The sequence below is a fragment of the Condylura cristata genome, unplaced genomic scaffold (assembly GCF_000260355.1).
Source record: "Condylura cristata isolate star-nosed mole 26May11 unplaced genomic scaffold, ConCri1.0 scaffold00025, whole genome shotgun sequence".
NCBI lineage: Eukaryota > Metazoa > Chordata > Mammalia > Eulipotyphla > Talpidae > Condylura > Condylura cristata.
In genome coordinates, this window is record NW_004567126.1 from 31535330 (window position 1) to 31557293 (window position 21964).

General features: G+C 56.7%; 1 protein-coding gene across 2 annotated transcripts; it reads left to right on the forward strand.

Moving 5' to 3' along the window:
* Window positions 1–2901: 2901 nt before the first annotated feature.
* Window positions 2902–21621, forward strand: ELAVL1 (ELAV like RNA binding protein 1). 2 transcript variants are annotated; one of them, XM_004689416.1, is made up of 5 exons: window positions 2902–3082; window positions 8721–8824; window positions 13498–13651; window positions 17498–17723; window positions 20108–21621. In XM_004689416.1, exons 1-5 carry the CDS (start codon window positions 2911–2913, stop codon window positions 20430–20432), a joined length of 981 nt encoding a protein of 326 aa, XP_004689473.1. In that variant the 5' UTR covers window positions 2902–2910; the 3' UTR covers window positions 20433–21621. The 2 variants fall into 2 exon arrangements, with proteins under 2 accessions (XP_004689473.1, XP_012584922.1); XM_012729468.1 differs by having other exon boundaries at window positions 2907–3082; window positions 17588–17723.
* The last annotated feature ends 343 nt before the right edge of the window (window positions 21622–21964 follow it).

A 21964-nucleotide genomic window follows, 5' to 3' on the forward strand; every position in this document is an offset into this window, starting at 1 on the left:
GAACTCGGGAGAAGCGTGAGAGGAGAGGGAGAAAGAGGCGAGAGGAAGAAGGCAAATGTTTGAGTCACATTTTGAGGGAACTTCAGTGTGAAGTTAACCCTTGCACTTTGGCTCGGGTTTCAGCAAATGTTTGTTTTTGAGCTGATGATCTGTTTACAGTGTCCTTACCACAGATGGTTTAACAAACTCGCGAACATTTTCACGATTAAACCCATTAAAATTGGCAGTGCCACACCTTGGACTGAAAATTGATACTTATTTACTGGCTCTCATCAATGCTTATTTAAATTATAGCCCCTGTTTTACTAACCACATTCCCCCAAAACACATGTGCGATTGTATCTGTAGACCAATTCCTGAAGTTCTGAGTTGAGGGTAGCAGTCACAGTAAAATCTTGGTGGGCACCACCAAGTTCTGCAAGAAGTCTGTGCCATGCCACGCTTGTATCAGTGGTGCGGGAGGGTGTTTTCCCCTCTCCTTATACCCACTTCGCCCCTCCTGGGTGGGATTTCACCCGGTAGGGATAAAGGAGCCCCTCTTCAGCCTGCACTCCTGTCACATTTGTGAAGCTCAGGTCTTCGGGGCAGATTGCCATTTGGCGCAGCCACGTGTCCACTTTCCTCCTAGAGAGATGCTGTTTTTTATGAACGGTAGATGCTCCAAATCAAGTTTGCTCAGCCGCAGCTGGGTTGGACAGTTTGGACTAGGTCACTCTCAGTGTGGAGGGATGTCCTCACGCGTGGACGTGGAGCAGCCTCCATCGCAAGATGCCAGCTCACACTCCCACCCTGAGACGGAAACTCAGAAGTGTCTCCGCACAAAGTCACGCAGGACAAGCTCCCCGACCTAACTAATGGGGCAGGGAGCAAGTCATTTCTCCCAGTCTCTTGCATCTGTTTATGATGTCTTTGGCCTTAAGCAGCTTCTCAGTGTTGTGAAGTCAAGTCTATAACTTCCCAATCTTTTTTTTTTTTTAAGTTTTTTTTTTTTAAAGATTTATTTATTTGTACATACAGAACTGGGGTACAGGCCAAAGGCTCAGGGGTGGTGAGAGGCTTTACCAGAGACAGAGTGGGGAGCAGAACAGGCAGATCTACGAAGTACACTGCTGAGGGGAGCAGCGGGCGGGTCAGGAGAGGTCTGCCACGCCATGTGGTCACCTCCGGGGCAGGCGGGAATCGAACTCATGTGGAAGTGGCTTTAGCTTCTCAGTGCAGTGCTTTAACCCGCTGCGCCACCAGGGAGGGCCACCCCAATCTTTTTTTTTTTTTTTACAGCTTTTGGAGAAGGAAGCATAGAGCGTTTTCCAAAAAAAAAAAAAGAAATGCCGGGAAATTGAGTGAATTTTGTACATAGGGTATGGTCCGAAACAAGAGAGTAGAAAGGGAGAAAAACATGAGTATTTCTACTAGGAAACAAGGAACTATACTTACTTCCTCTCACTGTCGATTCTCGGAGTGGGCGGGAAGCCCCTGTGTGCTCAGGTTTTATGTAACCACAGGTGAGGCTGTTTTTAAAGAAGACTGAGGCTCCTGAAGACCCTGCATTTGCAAGCATAAAAGCAGAGCTTGGCATAGGGAATGTGGAGAGATGGGTGGGCCGTCCCCAAAGGCCCACCAGGCAGAAGGAACCTCTCTCTCAGGGATGACCCTTCAACCAGGGTGGGGGCTGCCTGTGTCTTTAGAGGCAGAGACCTGCCACCTCTTGGATTAGGCGGCGCTGTCAGCAAAGCCAGAGTGAGTTGTGCTTTCGGCACAAAGCTCTGTTGCTCTGGACCCCACTCTGAAACCATCTCTGTGCAGAAACCAAAGACTTTTATAGCAGCTAAGGTATTCCAAAGCCTGCAAACTACGAAGTCCAAGTTCTTCTCATGGGTAGAGAAATCCTAATCTACTTCCTGACTCAGTTGCTGTGGCCTTTGAGACATAAAGGGCTGTAAAGCTGTTGCCTGCCTTTTTGAAGACAGAGGGGATGTCTGGGTTGGGGTGCTCAGGGCACCTGTTCCCCAGTCTCTAGCTGCATCAGCAGTGCCAACCCAAGAAAGCATCACATGTCAACCAGAGAGCGCAATCCAAAATTCTGAGACAGGACAACCCTGGATCTGTCTAGGGTGATCTGAATAGGATGCTGGAACTGCTTCCCTTTCAAAGCCCTCTTAGTAAAAGGAAATGGCTGTACTTGGAGGTGCCTTCTCTTTGTCTTTTAGAGCAATTTTAGGTTCACAAAAAGTCTGGGAAGGAAGTATATATACACTCCTTTCCCGACACAAACTTTCCTTTATACTGGCATCTTACATTAGAGTGGTGCTTTGTTGCATATACTAATGGACCAGTGTGGACACTGCTAGCTGAGGCCAGTAGCTTGCTTTAATTTGCTCTTGTTACATACTCTGTGAGTTTTGGCAAATGTGCCACTGTTAGAGTATCACAGAGTTGTTTCCCTGACCTAGAAAGCCCATGTTCCACCTCTTCATCTGCCCCCCATCCCGCTCCTGGTCACAATGGATCCTTTTGCTGTCTCTCTTGATAGTTGTGCCTTTACCCGGATGTCGTCCCGGGGCCCTGTGACATGCAGCCATGACTCCTTCACTTCGTCACGTGCCCTTTGGGCCTTCGTGGCGTCACAGCTTCATACCGCATTTCGATTTAGCGCACAGTTATGTGGTCCATGGTGTGGCTGCCTCAGACGCCTAGAATTTGGCTGTTACTCGCCTGCTGAAGGACACCTTGGTTGCTCGGGCAGTTCTGAGCAGAGCTGCTGTAAACATGCAGGTGCAGAGTTTTGTGCAGGCGGAAGGTGAACATACTGTGTTGAAAAGAAAAATGTCTTTATGTGCAAGTGCAGTTGTTCTGCAGTATGAACGTTTTCTTGATTTTTTTTTTTCCTCTGCAGAGTATTAAAAAAATACAATGTCTAATGGTTATGAAGACCACATGGCCGAAGACTGCAGGGATGATATCGGGAGAACGAATTTAATTGTCAACTACCTCCCTCAGAATATGACCCAGGATGAGTTACGAAGTCTGTTTAGCAGTATTGGTGAAGTTGAATCTGCAAAACTTATTCGGGATAAAGTAGCAGGTAAAGAAAGCAAGACGTTCGTACAGGGTACTGATGACTGTCCCGCTGTGCCCTTTCCTCTGCCTGTGACCCCACAGTGTGACTCCTCTCGGCGCAGGAGAGTCAGAGTCTGGAGTGATGCTGTGACGTTGCCTTCTTACCTCAGGCTGTTTGCTACTGCCCTGGTATCATATTGAACTTGGGTTCCCAGAAGGGGAAAATCCTTCATGAGACTCCAGAAGTGGAGACTGCTCTGATAGCTAGAAGGGACCAAAAAATGACGGCCTGGCCTGGATTTGGCCCAGCCTGTGGAAGGGACTCTTGGCCAGCACCCTGCCCAGAGCAGGCCCAGACAGACCCATCCTTTTCCTTCCAGGCCTCTGCGCTCTCAGGTTCAAGACAGAGCACAGGGCCATGTCCCTTGAGGCAACCCTTCGTTAGGTTAGGGCCAGCTGTCTATTTGCCATTGGCTTGAACATCTGAAACAGTCAACTCTGGGCGGGGGGTGGAAACAGGCAGATCACCTGGCAGGCCGAGGGGTTGGCAGACCCTCTGAGAGCCCTGCTTGCCTCTCCCTCACAGTCCACCTCGCATCCCCAGTGTCTCCACCCACACAGTCACAATAGTGGCTCTTTTATCTTGAGGACACCCACCCCGTAAAGGTTGGCAGAAGGCCCAGTCCCTGGGGGTTCTCCTTAGAGCAGCCTCCATTCTGAGAGCGTGGTTGCAAAGACTCGAAAAAGACTGGAACAACCAGGTGCTAGGGAGCACCTGCTCCCCAGGTCGGAGCATTGTTTTGAAGAGCACTTGCCTCTGCCTCTGCTTCCCTGACCATCCTCTCCCCCCTCCTGTCTGTGGCTGTCCTCCCCAGAGGGCTCTGGTTGCCGGCCTGGGTTGTGGGACTATGATTCCCTACACAGAAAGTAAAAGTAAAAACTCATTTTTGTTATGGAAATAAAATAATGCTTTATTCCAGTTTACATAAAACTGTAATCTAGTGAACCCTGTGTACCCATCGTCATGCTTTGCTGACTCCCTACATTTGCCAGCATCGTGATGTCACCTGTCCCCGGGATGACACTCCTAAAGAGGCCAGCTGACTGCTGTACGGCACTGATGGGATGGGGGGGAGAGGACTGAAGTGAGCGTCTTTGAAGTGCCCTTCTAATTCTGAGCATGGGAGTTAATAAGTGTCTTATAAAGGGGAACTTTAGATGCTATACTAAATCGGAAGTGTTGGAACATTCTAGAAACTGCTATCTCCTGCTTTCTAGTTGAGAGGGGTTTTGGAATTCTCATGGCTGCTAACAAGTCTGCCTTTCTCCTTTGAAGGAAATTTTCAGCCTCATTACTACTGAGCACGGCTGCCTGGTTTTCAGATATACCTAACTTCTTTGTCTGCTCACTTATTGAGCTCTTCGGGGCATGTGAGTCGTGTTCATGTGAGCTGTTTTAACGAGGTCATCTCCATGTGGCCATATCGGTCCAGAGAGAACTGATTGTGAGAACTGATAAAAGCAGAAGTGTAATTCGGAAATCACTTCTCTCCTGCCACGTAGCTGACCAGGTTCACTTCTCAGTTACTCCCCACATGGCAGCCGCTGAAACACGATCGCTTTCAGGTTTCGGGCCTGTGGTGCTGCTCACGCCGGAACCCTCCAGGGCTTGGGTCTGCCAAGAACCCGAAGGCCAGCGCGGATGGCAGAGCCCGAGAGAACCAGGCTCGCTGTCAGCGCAGCCAAACGGCAGGCTGCTCAGCGTGTGCTGAGACGGTGTTCCGCGTCAGCTGTGTCAGAAACGCAGTGCTTGTCGCATGAGCTAGGGACCCGCTGACGCGGTCTTCCTTCTGGCAGCTCTTCAGATGTGCGACTAGTCACTGTGCCACCTCTTTTCTCAGCGTGGGTTTCTCACACTGCGCTGAAGTTGGAACTTTCTTGTCCAGAGGTCCGTGTAAGCCAGGGGCAGGGCCCTGTTAGGACTCTGTGCCTGGAGATGGCCTCCACCGGCGCTTCCACGTGAGGAGTCTGTGAGCCCAGGCGGGAGAAGGCTGAGCTGATGGTCTTCACGCGGCAGTCCTCAGTGAGCGCCGCCGGGGCGGGAGCGGCTGGGGTGCCAGCAGTCTCGGGTGCGGGTCTCCGGATTCAGGGTGTTTCTGACTGGCCAGGCCTCTGTGCTGGGTCCTGCGCTGATTCAAGCAACCGCCATCACTAGTTAACCTCGCCATGTGACCCAGTCCTCTGATGGGTCCTGGCGTCTGGTCCCTTTGCAGGTGCCATACGACCCTTGGTGGGCCAGGCAGCACCCCCAACCTACTGCACTGTGTGGCATGCCAGCCCCTTGGCCCTCGGCCACCGGCCTCTACATTCAGCGCGCGTTGCCATGCCCCTGGTCAGAGTAAGGCCCACGCTCTGGCTCCCAGGGCTCTGGGGTCTGGCCCAAGTCTTAGCCATCGCTTCTCGCGCTTACGCCTGGCCCGAGGCGCTGAGGTACCCTGGGGACTCGAGGCTTCGCTGTGGGCATACTCTTCCACACCTGGCCTGGCCGCTTGCTTTCCTTAGCAGGAGTCATTTTTGTGCCTTACAGAAGGACATTTAACGTGAGCAAGCTGGGGACCTTTCAGTCGCGCGCCGCTACCGGCCGTGGCGCCACCCCCAGCCTGGTCCTCTCCATGCTTCTTGTCACCCCATGTGCTTTGACACATGTGGACTCTGCCACCCACCGTCCAGGGGCTTTTCCGTCTCTCCACATGCGTTTTTCGTCACTGCGCATGACTGTCTTCTGGCGCTTCCCAGTACCCGGGTCGTGGAAGTGCTGAGCCCAGCATAAGTTGTCATCATTCCTCTGCCCCTCAGACGTCTCTGAGCCAGGCATCCCAGCACGAATCTGTGCTCTCTGGTTATTTCCGTAGACGGCCGCCCTGGGCGGGCGGTGTGTAAAAACTCCTGGCCCTGCTGACAGCTGGCTCTCGGGATCTCCACGTCGCGCTCCCTGCCTGCTGTTGCCCAGACCTGGCAGGGTCGCTCACCTTCTGCCGGCCTAGGGACTCCAGGTTGTGGGGGCCATGCAGTTTCTGGTGCGGTACATGTGTTTTCCCCTGTTTGCTGGCTGTTTGTTGTTTCATAAAATAACCTTCTTGTTCTTTCCCGTTCTCTTTCTTTTGCTGTTACTTACTTATTGCTAAATAAATCACTCATTTCCCCAGCCCGAAACTCACTCTGTCTCCCCAGGTGAAAACACTTGTCAGTAGCTACCCTCTCCCATACGAGCTGCGGCCCCTAGGTCAGTTTGACAAGTGTCGAAGGGTCAGCGCATGACGGCTGGCCACTGGTCTGGGCATGAGATGAGGCACTGGAAAATCATGCCTTGTCTGAGTCCTTGTCTAATGAAAAAGAGAAATGTGACCAGCAGGGTGAGTGCCCTGACCAGTGAGTTCTTCCCAGTCACAGAGAGCCCTCCAGGTAGGGACAGTCAGGGCTTTCTTGGGGGGCTGGCTCTGGTCAACCCTCATCAGCAGCAGCGCGGGGCACTGAGAGGAGCAAAGCCCGCCACCCACGCCCGCTGCGTCAGCCTCTGCCGCTGGGGAGTTTGGCCATCCGCCTGCGTGGGACCCTCCTGGAGGGGGCTTGCGGGCCACACACATCCGAAAGCCAGAACTTCCGGCCTTGCGGTAGGCGTTGGGGGAGGGAAGCAAGAGCTGGTGGACCCTGCTTGGGGAGCGGTCCTTCGGGGCTGCTCTGGGGAGCGAGGTCCCCCTCCCCCAGGCATCTCTGCGTCTGCTGTCCTCATGAGGCCCAGCAGCAGCTCCAGCCTTGGCTGTTATAGGGGGAGCTTTCCACCCCACAGAAACCTTGCCCATTCTTGCCCTGCCTTCCCTGGGATTTAATGGACTGGTAGTTTAGAGGTTGCCCTGGTGATTCTGCAGAGTTGGGAGTGGTGGGGAAAGGAGGGTGGGAGTGGTGCTCGCTGGGTTGAGTACATTGGTCTGTCGCCTTCTCCGATGGCCAAAGGAAGGGCTCCCTTCCTGCCTCGCTGCCTTCCCTCCTGTTGCCCTGGGGTGTCCATCCAGGGTGGGCGAGGCCTAAGGGCACAGCCCTGAGCAAGGTTATCCAGAGAGCCCTTCCCACCAGGCCCAGAATACCCATCCTGGGCACAGTGCCAGGGGTCTTGCCTCCCTAGGGGCTGCCCCCTTCTCCAGGTCCTGTTGGTGGATCTCCCTCTGCTGCCCCTACCCTTGTGGCACGCTGCCCTTCTGGCACGCCTGGTCCGGCCCCAGGCTTCTTCCCCACTGAGGGCTCGGCCCCAGCGTCTTCCCCACTGAGTTCACGCTGGACCCAGCAGCCCTCTGCCCAGCCCTGGCTCCTTCTGCTTGTCCTCACTAGTGGGCTTCGGCTTCCTGAAACAGCGTCCGCTCTGCCTCAGAGTGGTGCTTGCACTTCTGTGTGCACACCTGACTCCAGCCACCTGGCGTCTCCCTCAGGGCACTCCTGGCTGCCCTGTCTGTAGGGCACCTCCAGCCATGCTCTTCATAGTGCCTGGTGGCACTGACGCTTGTTCTCGCTGCTGGTTCACCGTGTCCACTGGGACGTTCCATTAACACGTCAACTGTCCCCTTGCATGATCACCAGGCACCCTGATGAGCACGACGCACAGTAGGTGCTCAGCTCCTACATGTTGGCCCAGCGAGAACTGGGAGAGGAGCAGGATGCGGAGGGGCGGAGGCAGTGGCCATTGGGGGAAGAGTTCCGAGGTGACATTGCCAGTGCGAGTACATGGGCGGTCACCTGCCAGAGTGTGACAGAAGGGGCCTACGGCGGAACCTGGGCACCATCCTGAGTAGTGGAGAGGACCAGCAGCCTGAGGGAGGGCCACTGGAGGGAGAACCTGCTGCTCTTTGGCTTCCGGGGGGGTTTCAAGGGGACAAGTGCCCAGTGCTGTGGAGAGCTCCTGGAACCGCGTCATGGGCCTGGGCAGCGCCCACGGGTCCCGGATGGTCGCAGTGGGGGTGGTGCTGGCAGGCAGTGGTGTGCACGGGGCGGGGTGGGGGCCACGCCTGCAAGCCAGGGGGAGGCACGTAGAGCTGAAGGCGCAAGACCAGGGCCTGCTTGTCCCCGCCCGCCCGTCGTGTGCCGCCTCCCCAGAGGAGCCGGTCGACAGTTGCTTCTGCCACTGCGGAAGGGGCCGAACACCACGCCTCTGACCCTGGGTTTCTGTGGGAAGAAGTCAGGTTTGTGCCCCTACAGCTCCCCCAATCTTGAGCTGTTGGCGCGCCGAGGCAGTCTCTAGAAAACTAGAAAACTGGCTGCACTCCGCTCCAGGGCAGGGACCTCCCCGTGCTCGCTTTTGCGAGGTCTCGGGGTTTGGGGAAGGGACGGGCACTGACGCTGGGGAGCGCCAGAGCCAGCAAGCCTGCGTGCCTCCGCAGCGTGTGGCCAGCAACAGTGGCTTGTTTGCGTCTTAATACCTTTTTCTTGACCAGAAGTAGCAGTTCTCTGCAGAAAGGGCAGCACAGACATCGTCGTGCCACTGTCCCTGGCCTCCGGAGCCGTGGCCAGCACCTCCTGCTTCCCTCCTCGCCCTGGCTCTGCTGCCTTCCTGGCACAGGCCCGTCCCCCCGGCTATCCCGTCCGCCGTCTTACCGCGCTCTCCTGTTCTCCGCCAGGACACAGCTTGGGCTACGGCTTTGTGAACTACGTGACTGCGAAGGACGCGGAGAGAGCGATAAACACGCTGAATGGCCTGCGGCTCCAGTCCAAAACCATTAAGGTAAAGAGCTGTGCTCGCCGCCGCTTCACTCCTGCGCCCCGGTCATCTGCGGCACCCCCATGCCAATGGCGACCACCACCCGCACCGCCCTCACCGTCCCTGTGGAGGGCCGTGGGCTCCCGCTGCGCCTCAGGGCCTGCGGGCCCTCCTGTCTGCCCACGCGGCGGCCGGCCGTGGCAGCCTGCTCGGCCGCAGGCCGCGCTCCGCAGGGCTCTTCGGCGGCGTGTTCCGTCCTCGGGCGGCTGCCCAGGGGAGTGTCGTGGCCGCGTGTGCCCTCCTGCTTGTTCCGGGCCCAGTGCGCTGGTGGCAGCCTCGTCCCTCCTGCCCTCCCTGCCCGCCACGGGCAGATGTCTGTTGGCACCAGGTATGTGCAGCACAGTAAAAATAAATTCCTTTCCCGTGCGTGCCAGTGCGTGTGCGTGCGCATCAAAAGAGACGCGTGTGGCAGAGACAGATAGCACAGGTACTGGGCTGGCACACGTGGCTGAAGGCAGGGGGCCCACACAGCTGCAGGGCGCGCGTGGGCAGAAAGGCCGCCGCTAGTGGCCAGCCAGCTCCAGGAGGGGCTTTGGGGCCCGTCCTCCGGGGTGCGCCAGATGCTTGCTCTGCCCTCCGACCACTCTCCCTCCCCTTGTTCTTCTCTTGGCCCCAGGCCGACACCCCTCCCCACCCCCACCGCTTCCCCGAGTCTTAGGCTCTTAGGACCTTGGACAGTCTGGTGCCTTTGCTTCCTGCTGTGCCTTCCTTTAGAATATGCCTCCTCCCTCTGCCGCGGGCCAGACCTGTGTCCTGGCTTCCTGGAACGGCCAGGTCGCCACTGCCCACCACACCTCACCCACACACCCTGGTGGGTCAGCTTGCCCCTGAGCTCCACACTGCCAGAGTCCTCCGGCCGCCTGCCTTTGCCCCTCTCCCCCGGCCCTAGGTGGGTTATTTTTGACCCAAAGCTCCCAGCCTCTTAGGAATTATCTTGCTTCGTCATCAAATATGTATGAAGGTGAGGCCCTCTGCCAGGTGCTGTGGTTCTGTGGCCCAGGACTTGCCTCCGGTAGCTCGACGCCAAGCCCTGCGTTAGCCCTGACTGTACCTGGGTGCGTTTGCAAGTCTATACCGGTGGGCTTCAACACGCGGGAAGCGTGGGGGTTTCCCAGAAGTTGTAGTTGATGTCTGGAAAAGGAGGAGGCATTCATCATGCTGAGGCAGGGCAGGAAGCAAGGATGGAGGTACTGGTGGGGCCTTGGTGGCCCAGCCTGCTGTGGAAGCGTGAGCTTGTCCCCAGGGTCCAAGCCCCACTTCTTCGCCACAGGCAGGCCCCTCCAGAGGCTTGTCTGTGTCCTGGCCTGGGCCTCGGTCTCTGAAGCCCTCACTCTTAGGGTGCTCACTGTGCCCTCCTTGGTCTGAGTGTCTTGAGTCAGGAGTGAGGGCCTCCCCGCTCCCCACAATAGCCCTGGTGGGGGCAGGTGTGTGCACAGGCCCTGAGTCACAGGGCCAGCACTGGCCGAAGCCTCAGAGCGGCCCGGCCCTTCTGTACTGACTCCGGCTGGCCGCACCTCAGCGCAGGAGACCCGATCCCCGCTTTAGGCTCGAAGAAGCTGATGTTTAGAGTGGTGACAGGCCCGCTGAGGCCACAGAGGTAGGTAGGAGAGCCGAGGCCAGGGTTCAAAGTGGCCATCCTGACTCTGGGCACTTAACCCCAATGCCAGGCAGCTTCCCCAGTTGCCCAGTGCCCAGGCCCCACACCAGGGCGTTGGGGACCTTGGCACTGATCAGCAGGCGCAGTCACTGGCAAAGCTGCTGCTTTCAGCCTCTCGTGTAGTGAAGGTTTGCTGAATACCTGCACTTCACCGGCACCTATTCTAGGTGCGGGTGTCACGGCGGCACATGCCAAAGTCTCGCCCTCATCACTGCCAGGTAAATCCTGCGGTGGATCACATCATGACTCGTGCCCAGTGAAGGCCCTGCGGGAGGGGGTGCTGCTTGCCGCGGCTGCTCTGCCGTCGGGGAGCGCGCTGGTTCCCTAAGGCTGAGAGAGAGGGGACGGCGGCAGCACTTACACAGGCTAGGACTCAGCAGAGAGCGTGGACAGGGCTGAGGCCTTCCGAAGCTGAAGCCGTGAGGGCGGCTGCTGCCTGGCTCGCAGCAGCCGTGGGCCACCCTTGGCCACACCACGGGGCGCGGCCCCCCTGCCTTTGCACCGCGAGCCAGACTGGGCTTGGGGCCCGCCTGGGACGGCGTGACTGCATTGTCTGATGACGCGTGGGGGCCCTTTTTCCCCATATGGTCACATTTTGGGGATTCAGATGGCAGCATAGGGTTTGTGTGTGGGTGGGTGGGTGGGGGCAGACATGATTCAGCCCCTAACCGGAAGGTTTCTTGAGAATGGGACAGTTAGAAAAAGATCTCATTGAGACAAAGGAGCAGGTAATGACTGAGCTTAGAAAAGAGGCTTCTGGGTGTTGGGGCGCCAGGCCACACCAGCTGTGTCATTGCACACCTGCAGTGTCTAGGTGCTGTGGTGCTCTCTCTCTGGGTTCTGATAGAACTCTGAACTTGACAGTGACTGAGGCGAGCTGCAGTAATCACCTGGCGCTTGAAGACACCTTCAGGTGTCTTCCTTGGGGACAATCAGTGCCACCCCTTCACTGTTCACAGTTGGATTCAGAGTTGGAGAATGCACTTACCCTGGTGCCTTTCATCAGCAGTCAAGGGCAGGGACCTCCCTTGTGGTGCAGATTAAGTCTCAGCACTGTGAAGCTCTCCACAGCCACTGCAGCAAGAGTTTGATCCCCGGTCAGGGAGCGACCCACAGGGCGCAGCAGCCTCCTGTCTCCCGTCTCCCCACTGCTCCCTTCAGCAGTGTGTTCCAGTACATCTGCCTGTTCTGCTCCCCGCTGTCTCTGGTGAGTCCTCTCACCACCCCCTCCGCTGTCCCCCCCTCCACATACCTCTGGCCTGTACCCCAGCTCTTGTATGCATAAATAAAAAGCTCTTTTAATAAATAATAAGCAAGAACAGACTCCAAGTACAACCCTTTCCAGACATACCTGCAAGGACCAGGCAGCGGTCCCAGACGCCAGCCACACCCTGTGGGCCCAGCCAGGTCCTGGAAAGCACAGAATGCCCAGGCCTTGTGGGCCTGCCTTCTTGCTGCCATCAGACCCAGAATTCAGTGCCCATCACTGGGGCTTTCGGTAAAATTGAGTGGCAAAGAATTAGGGTGACACCCTCTGGCAAGAGTTTAGTAGGGTGTGCTGTGCCCTAGTTGACATAGACTTGGATTTTTAAATTTTGTGAGAGAGAGAGGGGCCACATCCTTTGGAAGTCGAGCAGCATGACTAAGCCCCACGGACCAGACGCAAAGTGAAGAGAACTGGCCGGAGGCCCCGCAGGCCTGGGCAGCCTCTCGGGACAGTACTGGGTCGTCCCAGCCTTGAACAAACCACGGAGGGACCCTGAAGTGTCCCCAAAGGTCTCTCACTTTATACCTGGCCTCAGGGCCTCGGGCCTGGACACAGCACGGGGGAGTTCCTAGGGTGTGTCAGACGCGTGCAGCACTGTTGCCTGCGGCCCCCGTCCCTGACAAAACCTGGCAGCCCCTATGGCCTCCCGGTCAGCGTTGTTTCTGTTCCTCCCCTTTGGTGCCCATCTCCACGAGCCCGCCTCGGCTGCAGGCAGAGCTGGACTCTGACCGCCCCCCGCACCTCGTTTCACCCTCAGCTTCCAGAGCTGTGTAGCGCTCCGCTGGCCAAGGCGGAATGTTACTGGTGCCGCCGCTCCCCTACCCCCCAATATTTGAGGGGCTGCGAGTACATGGATGAAGGACTGTTTGTGGACTCAAGTGTGTACAGCAACACCCCTGCCCGCCTTGCCAGGCCAAGCACAGGCTGAGAACACCCCCTTCTGTGTGCTCAAGTGGCTTGGGACACCTGCGAGGCTGACCTCTGACCTCAGAGAGAATATTCTGCACAGGTCCCAGCCCCACCCACCAGAACGCACACTTCCCCTCCTCTTCCTCCATCTCCCATCCTGATGTGCTTCTGGCTCTGGTGTGTGGGAATCCCATGCCCCTGAGGGCTCCCAAGGCGTGATGTTGGTCCCTCCTCCAGGACTGCAGGTCCCTGGAGCCGTGAGCCTGTGAAAGGTTTCCGGCACCTTTCCGTCACCGTGCGCCGCGCACCTCCCTAAGCCGGTGCACAGGCTCCTGTCAGACTTGCTTTGACTCTGCAAAACCAAAACTCAGAAGGGGGGGGGTTCCTTAGTACCGCACACGCGGGTACCGGACACAGCTGGACTTCCCCAACACACAGGCCCCGCATGGGTCCTCACAGCCAGCTTGCCTATGGAGGGGGACGAGCTGCCCCCTGCAACACTCAGTGTCTGTGGCCACCACCTCGTGGGGCCTCCCAGTCCGGACACGCCCCTTACCCAGCCCAGGCATGCCAGCCCACTGAGGAACCCCCTGCATGGCCGGGGCAGGCAGCTGGACTAAGCCCAACCCTGCCGTCGGCCAGCTCTGGGCACACAGCCCTTTGACTGCGAAAAGGGAAAATGTCTCTCTTCAGGGATCCAGGTTAGGGTCTCTTAGCACAGAGTTGACTTTTCCCACCTGGAAGTTACCATCCTGCCTTGGCCACACACCTGCCCTAACCCCAGAAAGTGGTTTTGTTTTCAAGGTGTCCTATGCTCGCCCCAGCTCAGAGGTCATCAAAGATGCCAACCTGTACATCAGCGGGCTCCCGAGGACCATGACCCAGAAGGACGTGGAGGACATGTTCTCGAGGTTCGGGCGAATCATCAACTCCCGGGTCCTTGTGGATCAGACCACAGGTATAGCGGGCTCGCGTCGAGCCTTTCGCCGAGGGTGGCTGAGGGTTAGGTGGTGCTGGCACCTCAGCTGAGCACATGGTTGGAGTGAGGGCACGCCTGCTTTCGTTTCATGAGCCTGAAAAGGTACACTTGCTAGAAGACTGGACGAGACTACCATTTTAAGGTGAACATGCCAAGAAATTCTGGCACGTTCCCTTAGACCTCTGAGTGTCCCTGCCTGGCCGGGTGCAGGTAGATGGATGGTGCCGCCCCCACTGTCAGCCGGGAAGCCGCAGGGTTACTTTCTGGTGAGCGGTGCTGGTCCGTGGTTTGGATGCATGCCCCTCCCAGAGCCCAGAGGCTGTAGGTTGCTCTCGATGACCACCCGACCCCTCTCAGGCCACCTCAGCTCAGGAGTTTGGTGTGGGCTCTGGTTTGCTTGAAGCAGTCAGACACAGCTGAAGTCAGAACCCCGTGCCCCTGGCTGAGCCCCGGAGGTGGGGGGCGGGGTTGGGCTCCCCTCCAGCTGACCATGTGGCCCACCTGCCCTGCTGCCTAGAGTGGGGTCGGGACGTCTCTTGCCAAGACCGGCGTATGGCTCTGTCTGGGGACTGCTGAGCTTGGGCCTCCTACTCCGGTCTCAGTTCTAGCCCTCGTAGAAGTGGGGATTTGCCGACAGCCTAGAAAGGAGGGTTCTTGTTCTGAGCTCGGTGAAGCCCAAGGCGTTACCTGAGGTCATGTTTATCTTGCACAGTGTGCTCACCTGTCCTCGCCTGTGGCATTAGAAAACCCTGGGTAAGTGGGTCATAGGAAGTCATAGTTGTGAGCCTTCTGAGGCCAGCAGTGCCCACAGGCCGCAGACAGAGCCCAGAGAGTGACATGTGGCCCTTCTGGCTTGCGAGTAGCAATGGGCCACGGGAGCCGTGAGCTTGGCCTGGCGCCTTGGTTCCTGCTCTCCCTGTTGCCGCCTGCCGTGCCTTGAGAGGGTTGGGAGCGCTTGTACCCCAGGGGCCTGAGGAGAAAGGTTTCCAGAGCAGGTCTCTGGCATTAGCCTGACATGGCCTGCCTCAGACACCGGGGCTGTGCGGAGGGACGCCCCCATACCATCTTCATGGTGCCCCATTGCTCTGAGGTGGATGGCGGAGGGTTGGGGTGGGGATAAGGGGTGAGGTACATGAGTCTGCCCTTTACTTGGTATAGACGCCCCGGTCTGCACCAGCATGGCTTCCTGGTCCCTAAAGCTGCCCCTTACTTCAAGCACCAGGTGAGAGAGAACAGTTCAGTTGGCTTAATCAGTGCAGGTGTCTGTCCCCAGCATCACCTGTAGGTGACGTGAGGGCTCAGGGACCCAGAGGGTGACTGCGCGGCCCCCTTCTGCTTCTGTGGCCTGCCGCTGCGCAGTCCCACAGGACTGCTGCGCCTCTGCCGGCCCCGTCGCGCCACTGTGTGCCTCCCGAGGGGGGCCTGCTGTTCGGAAGCTCAGTGCCACACCTCTGGCTTCCCCAGGGCCCTCCCGCTTCTGCAAGGCTGGACTGACGGGGGCACCTCAGTGTTGCTCCCAGGTTAGCTAGGAACTCCAGAGAGGTTCATGGGACCCCAATTTTCAGCCTTCCCTGCCAGCCTCTGTCGCTTCAGCAAAGGCCTCATCTCCATGGCCTTGGAGGAGAGCGGAGAGGGGGTGAGGGAGAGGGAAAGAGGAGGGGCCCTGCCTGCAGCAATGAAGAGTAGGAAGTGAGCCCCTGGGGGTGAGAGCCCCAGAGGAAGCCACCCCCTGTGCCTTCTGAGGGCACAGAAACCCCCAGCCCAAAGGGTCAGGAGAGAGCACGTGGCTGGCAGTTTGCTGTCAGTCTCCCTCTAAGGTGTACGTCTCAGCATTAAAGAAACCGAACTTCCTGACCTAACGTAACTTTCTTTCAAATTTCATTGCTCCTTTATCCGCTTTGATCCTGAGTCTTCTGCTTTACTCATCTGAAGATGATGGGTCTCACCCGCTCTTAATTCTGAGAACCAGGAGAGGGGACCAGACACCCTCAGAGCACACATTCCCGGTGACCAGTCACTGAGCTCTAGTGCAGGTGCCTCTCCTGGGCTTTCTTCACTTCTGAGCAACTTCCACCTGAAAGGCATTGACAAGCCCCGCAGGGAGCCACCCTGCAGCCCCCTCTGCCCGGCCACAGGTCCCTAGCACCTGGATGGCGCCACCCCTGGGGCGTGCGCTCAAGGCAGGCTCTTGGAGCCCCCTGTCTGCCCTGGCCATGAGTAAACAGCGTCTGCAAGTGCATGTTTGCAGGTGTTTCTTCTGGGCTGAAATTCATGATGAGTTCAGGCTCCAGAATCTCCCCATCACGCATGTGAATTGCCAGAGTTGACCTCACTGATTCAGAGCGTGTCTCTGGCGTGTGAGTTGTAGTTTCTGGTTTAAATAGCCATCATGGAACCGATGGGGGGCGGCCTGGAGGCCGTCAGGAGCCACTGTGTCGCCTCTCTGTGTGCTGTGCCGGGCAAGGCTGGGGATGGCAAGGGAGGGGGGCGGTCAGGAGGGGAGAGTTGGGGTGTGTGCTTTAGAAAAGAATCCCAGACTGGGGGGTCTCTGACTGGCTTGAAAGGGGTCCTGCAGCGTTGGTGTCCAAGTCAGGCCTCTGCATGGGATTCTGGGCCCAGCGTGCACCTGTGTCTCTCCTCTTCAGCCCCTCTTCAGCCTCCCAGCCAGCTGGGAACACCCCACCCTTTTCCTGCTGTGGGGCAGTTGGTGACCCTGTGGGAAGCTGCAAGAGGAGGCGGTGGGACGTAGGGCCATTGGGGGCAGTCAGAGTGCTCGCTTGGCTACTGGCCCAAGGCCCTGGACTGTCCTGCTTTGATCATTGTCTTTCACCCGGTGCTAAAAAGGCCTTTGTCTAGAGGAGAAAAATCAAGTTATGGCACACTATGACTGGCAGTCAAGCGTCAGGGCAGCTGGCTGTGTTAGACCCTCAAAAGGGTGCCTGCCAGTGACCTCACCCTCAGACTGGCCCTCCGCTGGCACATCTCCAATGTTCTTTGACCTTCACACTTGATTCCCTTATTTTTCTCTGCAGGAGAGGGGCTGGCCTTTCCACATAGGAAGGTAGCACGTATGGAGTGTCCCAGGGCAGGGCCCTAGCCTGGTGGGAGGGGCCTGTGTCTAGGGACCATCACCCCTGTGTGTGTGTGAGCAGTTTCCTGGGGAGAGTTCAGTTACTGCACCTCATTCTGAGGGCCCTTGGGGGTGGGGGGACCACAGACAGTCTCAGGCCCTCACAGTGGCCTAACAAGAGGTAAGTGGGGTGGCAACAACAGGAAGAGCTGTCTGCTGAGATGGCTCTCAGGGCTCTGGGCTAAAGCTGGACGCTGAACCACCAGTGAGCCCGGGGCAGGCCCTGCGCCGATCTTCGGTCACGCCGGCCCTGCCAGGCAGCAGCCGCCACTCTGGCAGAGAGTGTTCTGCAGGCCCAGCCCTCACGCCCCTGTTCCTCAGCACGCTCCTGAGGTTCCACATCCACACTTGGGGTGGGCCCCCGGCTTTGAAAGGGTGACGGTGGGGGTGAGCTGTCCTAACATGGCTTTGCTCAGAAAAGGCATCCGGGGTATCTGTTTGGGCTGTCGGTCACCAGAAAGCCTGTGGGCGCCCGGACAGTGAAGTCGCGGCTTCACCTCTGACATCTGAAATCGTAACCTTATTACATCTTTGTCTGTTTTTTAATTCTTCGTTTGTTTTTAACATTTAGGTTTATTTTTTATTTCATTAACCAAGCATCCAATCTGAACCAGACTGACTTGACTTTTGCTTTTCAGTTTTAAAAATCCGCGCATCTTCTCCCCTAACTACATTTCTGTTGGTTTGTTAAAAAGGTTTGTCCAGAGGGGTTGCGTTTATCCGGTTTGACAAACGGTCGGAAGCAGAAGAGGCAATTACCAGTTTCAATGGTCATAAACCCCCAGGTTCCTCTGAGCCCATCACAGTGAAGTTCGCGGCCAACCCCAACCAGAACAAAAACGTGGCTCTGCTCTCCCAGCTCTACCACTCGCCTGCGAGGCGGTTCGGGGGCCCCGTGCACCACCAGGCGCAGAGATTCAGGTGGGTCGGGGGCCCGGGCGTGCAGCTGCCCACACCCGCTATGCCCCGCAGGTGAGCCAGGACTGCTGGTCTGCTCGTGTCCAGCACTGGCCGTCAGGAGGTCTCCCTGTCCGCACCCACAATCCAGCAGGGAGGTGCCTGTGTGAGTGTCCTCTTCAGCTGGTGTCCTCGTCACCCCTGCCACCCCCTGCAGGGGTGAGTGCTAGTGCTCGCCACCCCGCCGTGTCCAGCCCCAGGAGAGAAAGGGCCGGTCCTGTCGGTGCCTAGGGGAGCGGGGTGGGCGTGAGCTTATGGAGGACGGGGAGGGGACATGTAGCCTGGGAGTGCTCGCGGGCCAGCGCTGTGCCCCAGCTGTGGGCAGGGCTCAGACATTTCGCCAGCAGCGCTGTCTGCGCCTCCCTGCCGGCAGCCCTGTGGTGGCCGTTCTGTGCCTTCTGTGCGAAGTTCCGTCCTCAGGCTGAAGTCTCCTAGTCGTTCCCCACTGAAACTAATTCTGTTCCAATAAAGCAGACATTTGGAATTAGTAACTCGGACTCCAAAACCAGGCGTGTGTGGCCTCAGGAAGAGCAGAGATCCCGATTCAGGGCCTTTTCTGTTTTGTTTTCACCAGAACTAAGACATGGCATGAGGTCTATGGGGTCGACTTTCCAGGCTTCCTGTCTTGCTGCACACAGTGAGGGGTGGGCCCTGCCTGTTCCACACATGCTGCTTTGCCAGGAACCACTGTCACAGTCTAGCAAGCCAGGGTTCCTCGCTTGGCTCACCTTCCAGAGCTGGCCGCTCCTCACTGAAGTTTCTCGTTTAGAGACAAAGGGCGGGAAATGTCACCCCTGGTTCGCCATATGTGTGGACAGCAGCGTTCCGTGGTGACTGGAAAGCCAGGGAAGGTTGGAGGAGGAGAGGGGAGCCTTTGGCCACAGGAACAAGGGAATGAGGCAAATGAGACGGGAGGGAGGATCAAAGCCGCAGCGCAGGAAGGCACACTGAGAGAGAGTGGGGGCCCCGAGGGGCAGGGCTTGCGGTCGTTTCTGACCCAACTGAGGGAGGGTCAGACCTCCTGTGCCATCAGAGCCACAGTGGTGCCGGAAACCCCCTAACAGCCAAGAGGAAGAAATGGCCTCCAGTTAGCAGAAGAGCCAGCCAGAAATAATGAGTATGAGTGAGAGACATTCTCGGTAGGCAGTAGGTAATTTTCCTCAGATTATCGTCAGCATAGTAGCTACGTTGAAATAGTGATGCATCCACGACCCCACGGTGGGCGGGAGAGAGGCTCGAGACAGCAGCCTGTGGAGCCTGCGGAGGGCGGTCCTGGGAACCGCCTTGCCCGCCGACCGTGGAAAGCCCGCTTGACTTCATGTCACACAGGGACAGGCTGCCTTTCCCCCCCGCGCAGTGATCCCGGGGCTCCCTGTCGTGACCACCCGACTCTTCCATCTTTGCTTTGAAAGTAACCCTTGGTCAGTGGATGGTCCCTGGAGCTGCTTACCTGGCTCTTGGTCTGTCAAGAAAGCGAGCCTGCCAGATGGCACTTGAGGGTACCCCTTGATCACCCTTACCCGGAGTCAGCCCCACAGCTCAGAACCAGTTTTATTTAGGCGACAGTAAAGCCTGCTACACCGTGTGGCCTCACAGGTGCGGCACCGTCCTCGGGTGTTCTTAAGTCAACCCTGAGGCTGCTACTTCTCTAACCCATGAACCCATGAACCACATGCTTTGGCCATGACTTTATCACCTCCCTTTTCATTGCACGTGTACACACTTGTGGACATGGGTTTGACGTAAACATGAGTTTGGATGTGTCACTTTGGAAAGCGTTGCCCACATCTGGGTGAGGTTTGTAGAACTTGACGTTCAGTCACACTCTGTGGGGTGTTAGCAGCGGTAGGTCGCCTGGAGCCGCAGGGAGGAGTTTTCTCGTGCCCTGCAGTGCTGTTACCAGACACTGCTTGATTGAGCCCTCAGAGAGGGAGGGCGTGAGGAGGCGGGGGGGGGGGGTCCAAATTTGGAAAAAGAAAAAGGTCCAGCCCTGCTCTACTCCCCCACACACTCATCCCCCATGCAGAGAGAGACCTGGAGTATCAGGGCAGGAGGGGTTTGGTTGGGAGGACATGGAGAACGGCCACTGTTTGAAGTGCGGCAGGCCCTGGGTGACTGAGCTGTCGCCCTCATGGCGGGACGAGGGAGGGAAGCTGGGTCCAGGCCAGGCCTCCCCTCGCTCGACAGGCAGCCAGTGTCCTCAGAGCTGTGAGCCGCCCGCCCCAGGCGGACTCTGAACTCCCCTCGGTGCAGGTGGGCCCGCTGTGGCTCACGGGGCACCGGCCCGGCCCCCTCGGCGCGCTGGCCTGCCTGGACGCGACCTGAACGCTGTGCTCTCTGTCCGCTAGGTTCTCCCCTATGGGTGTAGATCACATGAGTGGGCTTTCTGGCGTCAATGTCCCAGGCAACGCTTCTTCGGGCTGGTGCATCTTCATCTACAACCTCGGCCAAGACGCCGATGAGGGAATCCTCTGGCAGATGTTTGGCCCCTTCGGCGCGGTCACCAATGTGAAAGTGATTCGCGACTTCAACACCAACAAGTGCAAAGGCTTTGGCTTTGTGACCATGACAAACTATGAAGAAGCGGCGATGGCCATAGCAAGTCTGAACGGCTACCGCCTGGGGGACAAAATCTTGCAGGTTTCCTTCAAAACCAACAAGTCCCACAAATAACTCGCTCATGCTTTTTTGTACGGAATAGATCATTAAGAGTGAAGAGGTGACCCCTTTTTGTTAGTGTACGACTCATTTTGCGCCAATTTTCACAAGTGTTTGTCTTAGTCTAAATGAGAAGTGAAAAGGTTTTTATACTCTGGGATGCAACCGACATGTTCAAATGTTTGAAATCCCACAATGTTAGACCAATTTTAAGTTTCTTAAGTTATTTCCTTTAAAATATATATTAAACAGAAATCTAAGTAGACTGCGTTGACTAACCAGTCCCTTGGGGTGGTGGTGAACCTGAAGCATGCTTTAACGTCTAAGACTGTCTAACGCTCGTTTCATGCGATGTCTCCACAAGCTGGATAAAAAAGAAATTATCTTTTAGTTTTAGTTTTTCAACTAAAGCTGTTAGACAGATGCTGAGTGTGCGTTTTCTCAACCGCTTCACGTTTTGAGCGATTTACGCTTTGGCTGACAGGAAGTTGCTCTGCTGAGCAGGCCCCATTGCCACCTCCTGCTCGCTCAGCCCCGGGCTCTGCCGAGCGGCCCTGGTAGTGGCAGCAGCCCGCCCCGTGTGGGTCGCCGCCAGGAGGGGGCCTCGCGCCGGGCTGGGCCCTCCGCTGGACACAGACGTGTTTGGTCAGCCCCGGCACCCATAGGAACGGACCAAAGAGTTTCCAGGAAACTCCAGTATATTCCAGAGTCAGCCCTAAGCTCCAGGCCCACCTGCAGACGAGTCGCCCGCCGACCTCCCAGATTTCTGTCCACACGTTGCATGCACAGTGCCCCCACTTCGGGTGCTGGTGTTCACGACGATTTCTCTGGTTCCCAAGAGCATTTCACACAGCTTGAATGCGTACGATAGCTCTATTTTTTAATAACTCATAAACATTTGAGCATTGTATTTCTCGCATCCCTTCTCGTGAGTGCTAGACTTTTTTCTATTTTAGTCGGATTTTGTTTTGAAACTTTGCTTTCGTATGAACACTCAGCAGAAAAGTACTTACTTCCTGCCAGTTATCTATTAACAAAAACCTTTGATTTGTAGTTTGAAAGATTAACCCTCGAAGTTCTCTTCATAACTGCCTTGACATTTTGGGTTGTTCTGTTCTGTTAATTTTCTTTTGCTTTTTTGTGTTTTTTGTTTGTTTTTACTTTTGCATTTAAGACCATTAAATTTGATTTTGTTTTGCTCGAATTTTGTTTTGTTTTTTATTTTACCTTTTCTTTCTTTTTGGCTAGGTAAGGTACAGATGATCCAACATTCAGGGAGGACTTGTAAGAGCTTAAGAAATAAATACTTGCCTCAAGACAAAGCATGTACAGATCTGTGACGCGAGGTTGTGCGGTCATAGGTGGTGCTTTTTCAGGATGGGGGAGCCAGCAGGAAGGCGCAGGAGCGGGCCTGCTCAGGCCGGGGGCGTCTCGGGGCAGCTCCTCGGGACAGGATCAGATTTTTATAAAAAACTAGTGTCGTGAGAGAATCAAGAACAGGCCAGCAGCTGCGGTTTTTCGCCTTGCTGTGTCTGAGGCTAAAACGC

What these genes read in the sequence shown, in the direction of transcription:
- ELAVL1 (XM_004689416.1), top strand. Translation starts at nt 2,911, where the DNA reads ATGTCTAATGGTTATGAAGACCACATGGCCGAAGACTGCAGGGATGAT. An exon ending in CCTTGTGGATCAGACCACAG is followed by an intron (nt 13,652 to 17,497) that starts GTATAGCGGGCT and finishes TTTGTTAAAAAG; the next exon opens with GTTTGTCCAGAGGGGTTGCG. An exon ending in CACCAGGCGCAGAGATTCAG is followed by an intron (nt 17,724 to 20,107) that starts GTGGGTCGGGGG and finishes TCTGTCCGCTAG; the next exon opens with GTTCTCCCCTATGGGTGTAG.